The sequence below is a fragment of the Zeus faber genome (genome assembly GCF_960531495.2).
Source record: "Zeus faber genome assembly, chromosome: 7".
In the NCBI taxonomy this organism is placed as follows: Eukaryota; Metazoa; Chordata; class Actinopteri; order Zeiformes; family Zeidae; genus Zeus; species Zeus faber.
Window position 1 is genome coordinate 3,737,915 of NC_137203.1, and position 14,617 is coordinate 3,752,531.

Below are 14,617 nucleotides of genomic sequence, written 5' to 3' on the forward strand. Positions count from 1 at the left end.
CAAAGTAATAATGACTTTGACGGAAGGCCAACCGTGTCTGGGATCCAAACTTCACCCTCGTCCGCCAAATTAAATCGTGATTGTAATAAATCAGACTCAAGGTACTGTGGTGATAACAGTTATGACGTCATAACCGTTTACCACTCGTCCATGTTGTTCAAGCCAGTATTATTGTTTACATCATCCTGTATAGAATATCCATATCTATGAATATGGATGTGTACAGATACACACACACGTAAAATCTATATTTGTGTTTATTGCAGCAACCGTCCTGCCACTTACTTGAACTTGAACACAAACAAACAAAGAAAATACACCCAAAATATTACACGACCAAGGAACAATCTGAGCCACTCGAGGTCCGTCCTGGAGTTTCATTCAGGAGGTTTTAAATGACGGCACGATACAACTCTACTGGTCAGTCGGGCACTGGAATGCGTGTTGCGTCCCCGGGGAAAGGCCCCTCAAAGCGTTTAGGACGCGCAGGTAAACGACCACTGGAGCGACGGGAGAGGACACGAGCACCAGTGGCACCGGTGGCACCGGTGGCACCGGTGGCACCGGTGGCACCAGTGGCACCAGGCACGACAGCACAGCGACCCACTGTCATCTAGTAATGGTCCCGCTGGTCATCTAGTTATCTAAAGGTTGCTGGTTGGATCCCAGGCTCCTCCTGCTTGCATGCTGTAGTGTCCTTGAGCAAGACACTTAACCCCTCATTGCTCCTGATGGCTGCGTCCGTCGCTGTTTGAATAATTGTAAGTGGCTTTGGATAAAAGCGTCTGATAAATGACGAAATGTAATGTAATGTAATGACAGATTAGACCAGCGCAGGCGCTGACAGGATAAGCGACAGGTAAGACAGTTTACAGAGACGCGAGGAGACTAACACCCATGAAACCACCAAAAAGGCTCTGGAGTCATTTTTGTTTGTTTGGCAGCAGAATGGACCGATGTACAAAGGAGCTTTTAAGCCCATTTCGAGTGAAGGAGTGGACTCGGAAGCGCCCATTTGAACCGAATCAGTAAAAGAACAACGAACCGAACCTCTCACCCGGCGCCCCGTAGTCCCGCCCACTCGCAGGTTCCGTGCGCAAAGGCCCGTGTTCCGTCCTCGGGGTGGGGGATGGGTGGGCGCCCTGTAAGCCGCGTGCCGATTGGCCGAGGGGGAGATTTGAAGCATCAACGCGCCTTCCGATTGGACGGCGCGGCTTCGACGCCCGCCAGGGGTCGGCCGCGGAGCTTCGAGGAGGGTTTATTGTTTCTTTCCTTTTGGAGCCGAAATTATCCGCGACCGCTCAGCGCCGCAATCCAATAAAGAAGCTGAAAAATGGTAAGAAACGATTTTAAACTGTCAGACACGTCCGCTCTATTCTTGTGTTGTTATGTTTTGTTTGTGGGGACGGCGTCAAATTAAGTGTTTGAAAATGACCCGGTCGTTTGTGTGTGTGTGTGTGTGTGTTTTAAAAGCGAGCTAGCCACGGTAGCATTAGCATTAGCGCAAACAATTTTGACGGGTTTGCGACGAGAAAACCCCGTTTATGTCCCCCCCGCTCCCCCGGACCCCGAGACGAACAACCGCGGCCCTCCGCCGTCCCTTCCAACGGCCCAGAGAACGCGGCCGGCTCGCTTCCCCCGAGAGACGGCTTATCTGGCTAGCATTATTAGCCTAGCCGCAGTGCCGCTTCGTGTCGACGCGGGGCGGACTAACGCGCGCTCCGCTTTGGCGACTTTCCCTCTTTTTTTTTGTCTGAATTGAAGTCAAAGTGTTTTTTGTTTCGTTTGTTTAGTTCGTGGGCACGACCCACAGCTTTGCTGCGGAACGTGGGTTTTTTTTTGGGGGGGGTGCAAGCGGTGACAGAGCGGTTCAGCCGGACACCCCCCCCGCCCGAAATGCCGCGGCTTTCCCTCTGCCGGCGCCCGTTCCCCAGGCCACCGGGTCCCCGAGTCCCCGAGGAGTGATCGAGGAACTTATATTGTTGTTATTAATATTTTCATCAAATTACGTCAAAGTACAAACAACTTCAAAAAAAAAAAATCCGACTCCGCTCAGGTGAACGGGTAGATAGCCGCTCCCCCGCCGCCTTTACCCCGCGCCGTGCGGGTCAATTGCACGGCCGCTGTTCCTGGTTTAATTTTCTGTTTGGTTCCGCGACTTTTCCCGGTTCGTTGCCTGCGTTCGCGGTCGGTTCCTCGGCGCCGTTCGGCGGCGCACGCCTCTTGGTTGGCGGGAAAGTGCAGCCTGGCGCGCACCCCCAAACCAGCACCTCCACCGCGGTGCGTTAGAAAGGTGCTTTAAGCAGCTCACCCCAACTTTTGTCTCTATTAAAAAACAACAACACCGTAGTAACTGGGACCTACTCCTCCATCCGTAGTCACCAGTAGTTGTAATGCAAGGTTTTACCCTTTTAATTCAATTTATCCTGCCATCAAGTCCCACGTTGCGTGCTTATCTGGTTCCTTTGTTTTTGTCTTAAGTTAATTGTCTGTGTCGTCTGGAATGCACAACGCCCTAGACACGTTCTGTGTGTATGAAAATGCCCTGGGCTGAATAAACAGATTGTGAGTGAAAGCTGTTTGGTGGCTTCGTGAAAAGTACTAGTGACGGTTTCCAGGTCAGGTCCCGTTTTGCGCAGATTGTGGGCGTTTGTGTCTCTTAAGGGAAACTTCGAATTTTGTTTTATTTTACCAAATGTATTGATTTTGAATTTTGTTTATTTGATTCGTGTGTGTGTGTGTGTGTGTGTGTTTTGTTTTTGACTCATTGGTGGTGATGGAAAGTAAGAATACTGCGTCTAAGTACCTCTTTAAGACTTCGCTGCACATTGAGCACTTTTAAACTTTTATTCCACCACATTTCAACGTGAATACCTATATTTTTGTGAGTTTTAGGGATATGTATGAGTACCCATCTGCGGTAGTGCTTTATGCCATATTATTTTACGCTACCCGTGTTTTTATATCTCAGACCAGCATGACAACTTTTTACCGGTAACACTGAGTACATTTGCGTAGGTACTGATATATTATGCTTGTGGAATAGGAATGACGTGTGCATTTGTACTTTTACTCAAGTAACAAGTCTTCCACTGCTGCTCATTGGTCGGGGCGGGTGATGCAGCAGAGTTTGGACAGGTCCAGTGAATGTCCCCTAGTTTAAATCCTCTGAAAGCTCGTCCGACGGCGCGTTTCCCAAGTAGCTTCTCCTCAACTCTCCCGTGTTTGTCCCCACGCAGGCCGGCGGCAAGGCAGGAAAAGACAGCGGGAAAGCCAAGGCAAAAGCGGTGTCCCGTTCCCAGAGGGCGGGGCTGCAGGTAAAGCAACCGTCCGTCGCCGTTACGTCCCGTTTAGTGATGTTTTGTGGGTTCTCCCCTCACGTCCTTCCTCGTGTCCCCGGCAGTTCCCGGTGGGTCGTATCCACAGGCACTTGAAGACCCGCACCACCAGCCATGGCCGCGTGGGAGCCACGGCGGCGGTGTACAGCGCAGCCATCCTAGAGTACCTCACCGCCGAAGTGCGTCCGCCCCCCACGGCCCCAAAGAACACGCATGACGCCAGATACCAAAAAACCCAGAGTTAATGGCTGCCGTTGGTTTTCCAGGTGCTAGAGTTGGCGGGAAACGCCTCCAAAGATCTGAAGGTGAAGCGCATCACTCCCCGTCACTTGCAACTCGCCATCCGTGGTGACGAGGAGTTGGACTCCCTCATCAAGGCCACCATCGCAGGGGGAGGTGAGCGTCCTCCGAACCCACCGCCTTCCTACTCCGAAACAAATCTTCATTTTCTCCAACAGACATTTTCTTGCTGCGTTGTCACTATAAAAATAATTTCATACAATGTTTCACACCATGGAAGATGTGATGGTTGCATTGGTTCCAAAATAAGATTCTTCAGTCAGTCAGTTTTTTTATTGAGGTTATAAAATTGAATAAAAATTGCCAAATATACGCAAATAGCAGAAGAATACAAGACAGAAATAGTGGTTATTGGTATTTGTGTACAGGGTATAAATGAATATAATTCTCTAAACAGTTTTTTCTAACACAAGACTAAGCCAGTATAGGCGTGTGTTGCTGACATTTAGTTTTTTCCTTTCCCAGGTGTGATCCCTCACATTCACAAGTCCCTGATTGGAAAGAAGGGCCAGCAGAAGACTGCATAGAGCAGCACTGACCACAAGAGCAGGGCGAGGATTTGGACCAGGAGTTTGCATTTTTATTTTTTTTTGTTTATTTTTGTTTTGTTTTGTCCTTTTTTCTTTTTTTCTTAATATTCTAGCTAAAGAAGAGTGATTGTTAGGCTTTGTGTTATTGTAATATTCTCCCATAACTAGGAAAAAAACGAAAGAGAAAAAAAAAAAGCAATTTTGGAAGGAAGAATGTCTTTTTACTGTAGAACGTCTGACTGGGGAGTTCTTGATATTTTTTCTTTGTCAAATGGCGACAGTGAATTTGTTTGATTGGCCTGGAATTCTGTAATGTTTTATACTGAAAAATGGAATTGTTAAAACCATTTTTTATATATAAAAAAAGCTTGTTGTGGTTATTTCCTTGTCTGTGGTTAAAAAACAAACAGTAATACATAGATTAAACACAAGTTAGTTAGTATGTAAAGTATGCACTCCCGTCTTGTAAAGCTTGAATCATAAACCCAGATATCTGACGAGACTGTACTACATCTATTTTTACGAGCAGAGTTTAAATAAAGCAGCGTGGTCGGAGCGCGCGGCTCAGCTGCTGTGCCCGATATAAACGTGTCTCGGTTCCCACCGAGCTCCTACTGTCACCGTCTCTGCTCCTCCCTGCCGCCCAATACGCTTGAGACGGGCAAGCGGACGCGACGCCCCAATCCATCGTCGGCCGGCGTCCAAGCGTGAACACGGATCTACGTCTTTATTGTTTGCACTTTACCTGGAACGGACTTCCGCTCCGGTCAGTGCGGGCGACAACATTTTAACCTTGATCAGTGGAAGTAACTAAGTCTTTCCCCACAGAGAAGCTAATGTTCATTTAAAGGACAGTAGAGGGCGCCAGGGTTCTTTTTAAAGATTTTATTTCGGGACAGTGGTTTGACACTGAAATGATTTTAACGGCTAAATAACCAGGGACTCATTTATTTTTTGGCCTACCTTTCACCTGACTTCTCAAATTCATGATTCCATTTTGGAACCTCCCTCTCATAGAACTTTGGTTCGGAGACATATTTGTCATTGAAGGCGTTTTACTCGTTGGACCGCGAGGCAGGTTCCATCCATATTCATCACATTTCCTTCTTAAAATGAATATGTAATTCATGTCTACGGCAAACTGGGTTTCCTTTAACCAAGGGGTTCCCAAGCCACGGTCTGTGTGCCCCTAGTGGGCTACGGAGGAGGTACAGGGGGTCTGCAGAAAAACGTTCATTTATTTTTCTAAAAATATATAAACTCATCGTCAATAATGAATATGAATTAAATGAGTATTCATTTATTTGAATTATTGAATCATTTTTTGAAAGTAGGTTCTTGGCAAGAGCTGGGTCTGGCAAGGCGACGGTGCCATCAAAAAAAGTTTGGAACACACTGCTTTGATCAATTTGGGCTAAATGAGTGGTGGTGGGTACAATGTCCTCTTTGTTGGTGTTTCCGTAAAATAATGGAAAGCAAACCCGTGTAAAACACCCGTCTCTAAATAAAAAGGTCCTTCCACACAGGTTGACCTGGTGCTGCAGCATTACACCCTGTAATAATGAAGCCTGCGATGCCTTCTCAACCCTTTTCATGCCAAGGACCCTCAGTTGGACGCTCAGTTAGACCCTCATCGGGCCACGGACCCCCCTTTTGATCATGATTTGTGTCTGGGATCCAATCAGAGCGGCTTCTTAAATACACTACTCACAAAAAGTTAGGGATATTTGGCTTTTGGGTGAAATTTATGGAAAAGGTAAAAAGTTCACGCTGCAGTGATGTATCATGAAAGTAGGGCATTTAAGTAGAAGCATGCATTGTCACTGTACCATTCACAAAGTGTAGGGCAGTTCTGTATTGACCAGACACACCTGCCCACACTGTCACACCACCACCACCACCAAAGGCTCATCCGGTGACAACAGTGGCTGATGCGTAGCGCTCTCCTTGACGTCTCCATCATTTCTGCTCAACGTGAATGGACTTTCATCAGAGAACAGCACTGAGGCCCCTGGTCCCTCGTCCAGCGTCAATGCTCCCTGGCCCCTGCAAGACCATGATGGCTGTGCCTGGTGGTGTGGTCAGGTGCCCTTGCAGGTGGTCTAGCACGCAGACCACGCTGATGTCAACAGTTTTGAATGGTCTGACGTGACACTTGGTGCCTCTCACCTCCCTTAAATGTGTCTGGAGTTGAGTGGCATCATCATGCGGCTCCGCAGGGCACTGTTCACAATGAAGCGCTCATCAGTGTGGGATGTGGCCAAAGCACGTCCACTTCTATGCCTTTCTGTGACTCTTCCAGTCTCTGTATCTCTGTTGCAAGCTGCTGATGACGCTCTGTGACACTCTAAGCTCAGTGGCCACTTCCCTCTGACAACATCCTGTTTGAAGCCTCGCAAGGCGACGTGCTGTTGATCAGTTGTTAGGTGTGGTCTTGGTCTCATGATGTCAACATGTGAACAGCATGATGAAGAGGACTGTTTAAATACCAACTCTAATTGAAACAGGAAATGTATTGGTCCATTCATGGATCAAACACCTGTTGTGAACTTTGCCGTTCAGCTCCTTGTTAGAACAGCAAGTTGTGCAAAAAGTACTGAAACCTTGAACAGTTGGACATGTGCATTCAAAAGTTGAGAGAAGGTCAAATTAAGTTCACCTGTAAAGGTTATAGTGCATTTTAGGTTCATCCTGAAATTTCACTCAAAAGCCGAATATCCCTAACTTTTTGTGAATAGTGTGTGTATATATATATATATATATATATATATATATGTCATCAACATTGGATGTTGCCATGTTCAACATCAATAAATCTGCTATTTTATTTATGAATATTGTGTATGAAAAAAAAAGATGAAATGATTTTTACATGTTTTTGCACGAGTAAAAGTGTGTTTATTTAACGCCCCTTCATTCAGTGAAAATGTCGAAGGCAAGTTTTGGAAAAACAGTTCAAAGAAAGTCGCGAGAAGAGACGCCGGGTTTGCGGCGGATCCCACAGGCAAAGCGGCTCGAAACGTGAAACCCAGATGCAGTTCCTCTGGCGTCCGCTAGAGGGCGCGGTCTGGGTGCTGGGTGGGTTTTTCAAAATTCAGCGCAAGGGCGGGCGGGCGAGCGGGTGCACATGAAAGACACAGCGGCCGTCACGTCTTCAAAGGGGAAAGGCAACGGGTTGTTTACGCGCATGTTGTGCTCCCTCCTCGCGCCGGGGGCGGGGCTCAGGTGGGCGGGCGGCGGCGAGGGGGGCAGTCTTCACATCCCATCGGCTTCCGCTCGACGGCGCCGGGCGTCTAATGTTCTGGACGGGAGGGGAGTACGAATTGCGTTTACCCCTCGGCGCCGAAACCCGTCACTTCAGCCCCGATCGGATGCGATTCAATGGAAACACGGGCGGGTCGGCGTCGAGGTGGCGGGCAGAACGCGCGGCGTCGTCTTTTGATGATTCAACGCGCGGTTGTTACGCGGCGGCGGAGAGATTGAAGGCGACTCCTGGCGGGGAAACGACTCCGTGATGAAACGGAACGGAGGCTCCGCTGCCGGTCTTTGATGTGAGGTAGCGCGCCGGGTCGACGTCGACACAAACAAACAAAAGAAAAAAACGAGAGGAGGAAAGAGAAGCAGATGCAGGAGCTCAGGCCGAGCCGCGGCCCAGCTCCTCGTTTGGTGACATTTGGCCCCAAACCGAATGAGAATCCCCAGAGACTTCACCCAAACACACCCAAAATATTGCAATTTTTGCGTAAAAGTTGGGGGGGGGGGTTCCTTCCGCCCCGAAAAACACGCACCTCAGGCCCCGGCTCCCGCCGCTGCCCTCGAGCGAGGCGTGGGCTCCGGAGCCGGAGCCCGTCGGGCCGGTTTGTGCCCGGGCTTTGGAAATGTGCCGAAACGCTCGGCGCTCAGCGGTTACTGTCAAATACAGCCACAGAAATGAGGTCGATCAGAGCACCGGGTCAGAGGTCAACGCCAGAAAGTTAAAACACATTTATTAGAACAGCATCTTAGAAAACACAACTATTCACAACCGTCTTTCAAATTAAAGTTAAAAAAGGAGCTGGATGATTGGATTGTCGCTAACCCTACGAGTAAGAGAGCAAAAATAGAGATTTCTATTGGAGGCGGTGAAACACCCTTCTAGTGGAGGAACACAATTAAGTCGCAGGGAAAATCCCAAATAACGCACGGCGGGGGCTGGTTTCTCCGTCTGTGTCGACGTCCATGAAGACGGAGCTGGGTGGTGTCGGTGCAGGGGGGGGCCGGCGGTGAACACCCCGCGGTTCTCTTTCCGACCTCCTCCCCCGTCTCGGGACTCCGGCGCGGCGCAGGCTGGGGTTTGCCGCTTCCTTCGGCCGACCTCCTGGCGGCAACCGCCCGCCGAGCTCCCCGTGGAGTTTCACAGCCCTCGCTTTGAATCATAAATATGTTATCGTCTTTGTCTCTGAACCTCCGCTTCCCATGGCTTCGGCAGCCCGGCCGCGGCGTCCCCACGCACCCGGACCGCGGCTCCTCCGTCGGGGGGCGGGGGGTCGGGTCAGCACCAGGAGAAGGACCTCCCCACCATGTCGAAGAACAGCTCGTTGGGCTTCCGCAGGTAGAGGCAGAGCTTCCTGAAGGCCTGCGTGCTGAGCGGCGCGTGGGGCCTCCCCTTGGACTCATCCAGACACTTGTCGTGGCCGGCGGTCAGCAGGCAGTAAAAGCCCTTGGTGGTGTTGTAGTAGAAGTTGCCGGGGCTGATCCTGGGGGGGAGGTCCAGGAACCTCTCGGCCTTCCGCAGCTCCGGGAAGGGGTCTCGGATCAGGGCGTTGCCGTCCACCACGTGCACCTGCTCCCTGGGGAAGACCTCCAGCCAGCGTGCCAGGTGCTGGTGGTAGAGGCTCCTCTGCAGCGCCTTGTACCCGGGGTCGACCTCGCCCCTCTGGATGAGCAGCTCCTCCAGCGGCTGGTAGGGCTTGCGGCGCGCCAGGCGGTTGTGGAGGACCTGGGTGTAGTCGGACACCAGCCGCTCGGCCGGGTCGCGGACGATGAGCAGCAGGCGGACCGCGGGGTTCATGTCCCACACCCGGGCGGGGACCTGGGGCGCGGCGAAGTATCCGGGGGTCTTCTCCACCGTGAGCTGCCCGGGCCGGGTGAGGGGCATCTGGGCGCGGTACCAGGCCAGACCCCTCCGGAAGTGCTCCTCCACGTTGAAGTAGTGCACCTGATGGATGGAGTGAAAGAGTGTTAATGACCGATGCTGATCTCAGGAATAAAGGTTTGGCGCCGGTTATCGCCGTGGTAATTCAGTACCTCTGGTAATAAGTCTTTAAAGGATCGGTGCGCTATAACCTGTTACTGTGCAGGGACGCACAGCTCTGTTGCAGCTTCCCACTGAGCTTGAGTGCGGACCATCACTGAGGCCTCAAAAAAACCCATTAAATCTCGGGAAAGGCTGGAAACTCACGTTCCAGTTGGGCGCGTCGGTGTATTTTCTGAACATCTTTTGAATGACGGTAAGATCACATTTGATTTAAAACTAGTTTTGCAATCACACCCAGAGCCTATCATTGGCTACAGCAGGTTGCCAGTAGGGAACGGCACAACTTCCTGTTTCTAGCGTCTGACATTAGCACGGGGGGGGGGGGATATGATAGTTTTCCTTTAATGCTATAACAGGTAGAGACTGTCTCACTAAGTTGTTTTTGAAGTTTTAAGGGACTGCATCCAGGCACAGAGCAGTGGGTTCCTCAACAGTGTTTTAATAAGGCCCGGGATGAAAAACAGCAAATGTTAAAATCCCCTTAAATTTCAAACCCCAACAAAAAACCCCAAAAGAAACACGAGCATGGGGTTTGCGTGACGTGAGTTCTCAACACCACGAATGAATAATGACAAAGCACTGGTTCTACGTCACCTCCGCCCTCGCCACTTCCACGTCCGGGTGCAGGTTCAGCATCTCCAGCAAAGCTCTGGTGCCGCCTTTGCGCACGCCGATGATGATGGCGCCCGGCAGCCGCTGCTGGGTGGCGTTGGAGGAAGTCCCGGAGGAGGGGGAGGCGGAGGAGGAGGAGGTGGAGGAGGAGGAGGAGGTGGAGGTGGAGGAGGACAGCGGGGATACGTGGAAGGCGGAGTTGGAACCCCCGCCGCGCAACTCACGTAAACACAAACACAGCTGAGTCTGCAGCAGGAGCAGCACGAGCAGCGCAAGGAGCACCGTCCCCAGCATGGTGCCGACACACACACACACACACACACGCACACGCACACGCACACACGCACACGCACACGCACACACGCACGCGCACGCGCACGCGGGTGGAGGTGGGCACTGGGCGCACGGTCCCACGCGGCCCCCGGCTCGTGCACGGCTCTGCGCTTGTTAGCTCTCGGCGGGGGGGGGGCGTCTCAGAGGAAGAAGAAGAAGCTTTCCTCTGCGGACGGTCTGCAACAGAGGAGAAGAAAACACACGTGAAGGGAAGTCGTCGTCATCGTCTCCCGCTCCGCTCCGCGTCCTCCACTCCGCTCCTGTCTTTTTGGCACGAAACAGATGCCGGCGTGCGGGTCGACACCGCAGGGAGAGGCGGAGCCCGGAAGGCCGAAGCACAAGACACCAAAACGGTGGAACTTTGTTTGTCGGGATGGCTGTCGCCTGGGATTACGATTTCCAACGTCCTCCCGACAAGTCACACTCCAACGCACGTGGAGGAGGTGGAGGAGGAGCAGTGTGTGTGTGTGTGTGTGTGTGTGTGTGTGTGTGTGTGTGTGTGTGTGTGTGTGTGTGTGTGCGTGCGCATCATGAGGTCCAACCAAACATTCAAACGGTTAAACAGAAGCACAAACCGTCTGCGGGCGACTGCATCGCGCCTCGAAAAACGCCCTCCGAATAACCCGATGGGAAGGTGGATTTTCCTCGGTTTCCCTCTAACTCTGACCGTTTTTTTTTAGCAAACTCCGCCTCCGGACGCCGCCCCCCCCCCACCGAGTCCGGCGGGCGCGGTTACGGGCGAGGGATGTTAAAACACTAATCTACCTCCGAAGCGGGGCGGGCGGAAACGAATCGGAAACGAATAAATGGTGCGTCCACTGCCTCCACCTCACCAGGCCGCAGGACCCCGCAGCCCGACCACGCCGCTTTACTTTCCTTTCGCCGTTGTTGTTGTTGTTGTTGTTGTTGTTGTTGTTGTTTCGCCGGAGCCGCCCCGACGGGGTCGACTTATTAATTAGCGCAACGACGTTGCGGTGCAGGGGAGGAACCCTGTCTGGCGCGGTTCCTGTGGCGAGGCGCTAATTGCACCTTGAGGGAGCGCGGCGGCGGTGGCGGCCCCCCTCGCCTAGCGACGCTGTCGTCATCCTCGCTGCAACCTTTGTCATCCCCAGTCAGCTGAAGGTGGAGGAGGTGGAGAAGTGTGTGTGTGTGTGTGTGTGTGTGTGTGTGTAGGGGGCGGGGTGTCCTTGGGGTCTGGGCTGAGGTGACTGTTGCCTGTCATATGTTGCTTGGCAGGTCACCGCCAAGATGCTCCTACAACGCAGCAGTGATGGATGAATAAAGGGATGGAGGATGGAGGGATGGAGGAATGGAGGAATAGAGGGATGGAGGAATAGAGGAATGGAGGAATAGAGGGATGGAGGAATAGAGTGATGGAGGGATGGAGGGATGGAGGAATAGAGTGATGGGGGGATGGAGGGATGGAGGAATAGAGTGATGGAGGGATAGAGGGATGGAGGAATGGAGGAATAGAGGAATAGAGGGATGGAGGGATGGATGAATAAAGGGATGGAGGTATGGAGGAATAGAGGGATGGAGGAATAAAGGGATGGAGGGATGGAGGGATGGAGGGATGGATGAATAGAGGGATGGAGGGATGGAGGGATGGAAAGAACTAGGTTTTCAGCGTAGCATGGGGGATGCACGCTGTACTGTAGGTCTGGACAGATGTCGTGCGTTAAGTGGTTACACGAGTCCCTCGTGACTCCCCGATGCGCCGCAATATTCCCGCGCTGTCTCTTCCTGCATTCTGCTCCACTTACACCCAACACCACCCGACTCCATCTCCATCTCACTCCAACACCCCGATGACCCCCCCTCAGCCTCCCTAAAACAGATTTTTTTGTTTATTATATATATATATATATAGTATATACAGTATATATTTTTTCTGTATCTACAGTATATAAATATATATAGGGTATAAAGTATATATATATTCAGTATATACAGTATATATATATATATATATACAGTATATAAATATATATATATATTTTTGTTTTTTTCATGAGACCCTCCCAGGCTGTGTTGTTTACTTTTTAGGTTGTTTACATGCTTTGGCCTCGTTGCAGGTGTTTCGTGGCATCAGGCTGGAGGAGACGCCTGCAGCAGCCTCTCAGCTGCTCATTAATAATAATAATAAAACAGCCGCTCACCTTTCCCCGCTCCCCAGAACTTATTTTTTAACGCTGTGTATTTTCAAGCGTTCGCGCCACAAAGAGAATTCCGAGCAGAAATCAACCGTGGAAAAATGTCAAATGTGGAACGGGCCGAAAATACACCCAATGTTGTTTGCGGCTGAATATAAAATAAGATCAGACGAGGCAAGGCTTGTTATTTCAGGCGTTGCAGCAGCAGAAACCAGCGCAAGTCAAAAAGAGGACCCCAGTGAAAAGGGGGAACGTGCGCTCTCCATCTATGCACGGGTTAGTTTGTCCTGTCTGAAACCGGTTTCATTTTTCAGTTTGTTGCGTAAACGTTTGGGAGGATTCCGGTCTCAAATGCCAACAGGACGTCTGACTTGGTCGGGCGGCGCCATGCCAGCCGTGCCAGTGATGAGTTGAGCTTTACACAAGTTAATGTCGGTCTCTGACGTCCCCTAAACGTGTTTTTGAAGGTTTTTTTTGTTTTTTTTTACTGGAAATACCACTCAGATTATGCATTCTAATCATTCTAACATGCCTCTATAGCACCCTGCTCCCCACGCTCTGTTTGAGTGGGAGGAGCCACCCTCCTCGGGCCCCTAGTTTGAGCTTCACTCCCAGGTTCCGTTGTATTTACTCCATAAACCTTCGCTGGTTTCACCTCGTCAATCCGCCAAAATCTGTTTCTGAACATATTTGAGGCGATAAATGATCAATGCAGTCGCTGAATGTTGCACCCGCGAGGCCTCGTTCAAAGGTTTGCTGCCACTTTGGTCGCCGTGCTCCACGCTTGTGGGACAGGGACACAGCGCCGCAACACACCGGGACTTTGGGATTTGGTTTCATGTTAACGTCGGAAAATAAAAGAAATACCTCAACAATAGAAACTCCATTTATAGTGGTTTTGTTTGGAGAAACGCACAGCGGACGGGATGGAGCAGATGACCTTTGTAGAAGGTCAGAGTAGAGAAAAACCGTTCAGAGCGCTCGGAAACCTGAGTGTTTTGTTGACAGATATTACTTTGTCGTTAGTTTACCTCATTATTTGACACTTTGGCCTCGTCTGACACAACATCCCACATTGTAACATTAAATATAAATGACAGGAAATAGGGAAAAGCAGAATAGGTCCCTTTAGTCACTTCCTCCCTCCCTTCCTCCCTCCTTTTCCCCTCTTTCCTCCATTCGGCTCTTGCTCCTCCCGCCCGTTCCTTCCTTTCTCCCTTTAATCCTCCCTCCCTCCCGCACTTCCTCCTCATTTCTTCCAGTCTTGCTGGCCGGGTGTATGACACACATACATCAGAGCCACAGAGGCGATTCCCTCTCAACAACAAAGGAAATAGAGCAGTTGTGGCACCCCCCGCCCCCCCCCGTCCCCATTACCCGCCTGGAGAGGAGATAGCCGGCGAACCGACGGGGGGTCCTGATCAAAACAGATGAAGCCCTTTGAAAGGAGAAGGGCAGGGCTCTCGTGGCTGTTTCTGAAGTTTCCATGCTACTAAGAAGCGCGATGGATTACCGAAGGAGGAGGCAGAAATGCTGTCCCTCGTATTCCAGTGGATATTAATCTGGCTGCCGAGGGTGCGGTGGGTCGCCAGAGACGTGCCGGTCAGCGGCGGGTCGCTATTAGCTGTGCATACCCCCCCGCCCCCATTTGTGAATCCAGCCTCCCCTCCCCTCGTTCCCCGCGACGGTTTGGTGCGAACTTGAGCCGGCGCAGACGACATCGGCCGCTCATCCGTAGGAGGAGAGGTTGTATTTAACAGCTCCCGGAGGAGGACGCCGACGGCGCGCACTCAAAACTACTCATGCGCGGCGGCTAAAAGCTCCGTCCAGGGCGGCTCCGGCCGGGGATTAGCCATCCTGCCGAATTACCGGCCCACTGGGCCCGGACTCGCACCACATCAGCATGTAGACGCAAGTGTGCCGCCTGGTTGTTTTTAAAGGGACATTCCACTGTGAATCGTCATTAAAGTCAATAGAAATAGAAGTAGTGGCAGCGGCGGGAGAGCATCGCAGTCGAGATGTTAACCTGTATTCCACTATTAAATTAGGAACAAC

At 51.2% G+C, this 14,617-nt stretch overlaps 2 protein-coding genes across 2 annotated transcripts; one reads left to right on the forward strand and one right to left on the reverse strand.

Moving 5' to 3' along the window:
• Window positions 1-1,215: 1,215 nt before the first annotated feature.
• h2az2a (H2A.Z variant histone 2a) lies at window positions 1,216-4,548 on the forward strand. The gene is made up of 5 exons (XM_080003319.1): window positions 1,216-1,336; window positions 3,240-3,317; window positions 3,404-3,517; window positions 3,605-3,734; window positions 4,104-4,548. The coding sequence occupies exons 1-5, from the start codon at window positions 1,334-1,336 to the stop codon at window positions 4,163-4,165; spliced, it is 387 nt and encodes a 128-aa protein (XP_079859445.1). The 5' UTR covers window positions 1,216-1,333; the 3' UTR covers window positions 4,166-4,548.
• A 3,952-nt stretch (window positions 4,549-8,500) lies between these two features.
• On the reverse strand, window positions 8,501-10,370 carry hs3st1l2 (heparan sulfate (glucosamine) 3-O-sulfotransferase 1-like 2; the record flags this gene model as incomplete). The annotated part of the gene is made up of 2 exons (XM_080003174.1): window positions 8,501-9,365; window positions 10,059-10,370. The coding sequence occupies 2 exons, from the start codon at window positions 10,368-10,370 to the stop codon at window positions 8,700-8,702; spliced, it is 978 nt and encodes a 325-aa protein (XP_079859300.1). The 3' UTR covers window positions 8,501-8,699.
• Window positions 10,371-14,617: the final 4,247 nt, after the last annotated feature.

What these genes read in the sequence shown, in the direction of transcription:
- h2az2a (XM_080003319.1), top strand. An exon ending in CCCAGAGGGCGGGGCTGCAG is followed by an intron (nt 3,318 to 3,403) that starts GTAAAGCAACCG and finishes TGTCCCCGGCAG; the next exon opens with TTCCCGGTGGGTCGTATCCA. An exon ending in TAGAGTACCTCACCGCCGAA is followed by an intron (nt 3,518 to 3,604) that starts GTGCGTCCGCCC and finishes TTGGTTTTCCAG; the next exon opens with GTGCTAGAGTTGGCGGGAAA.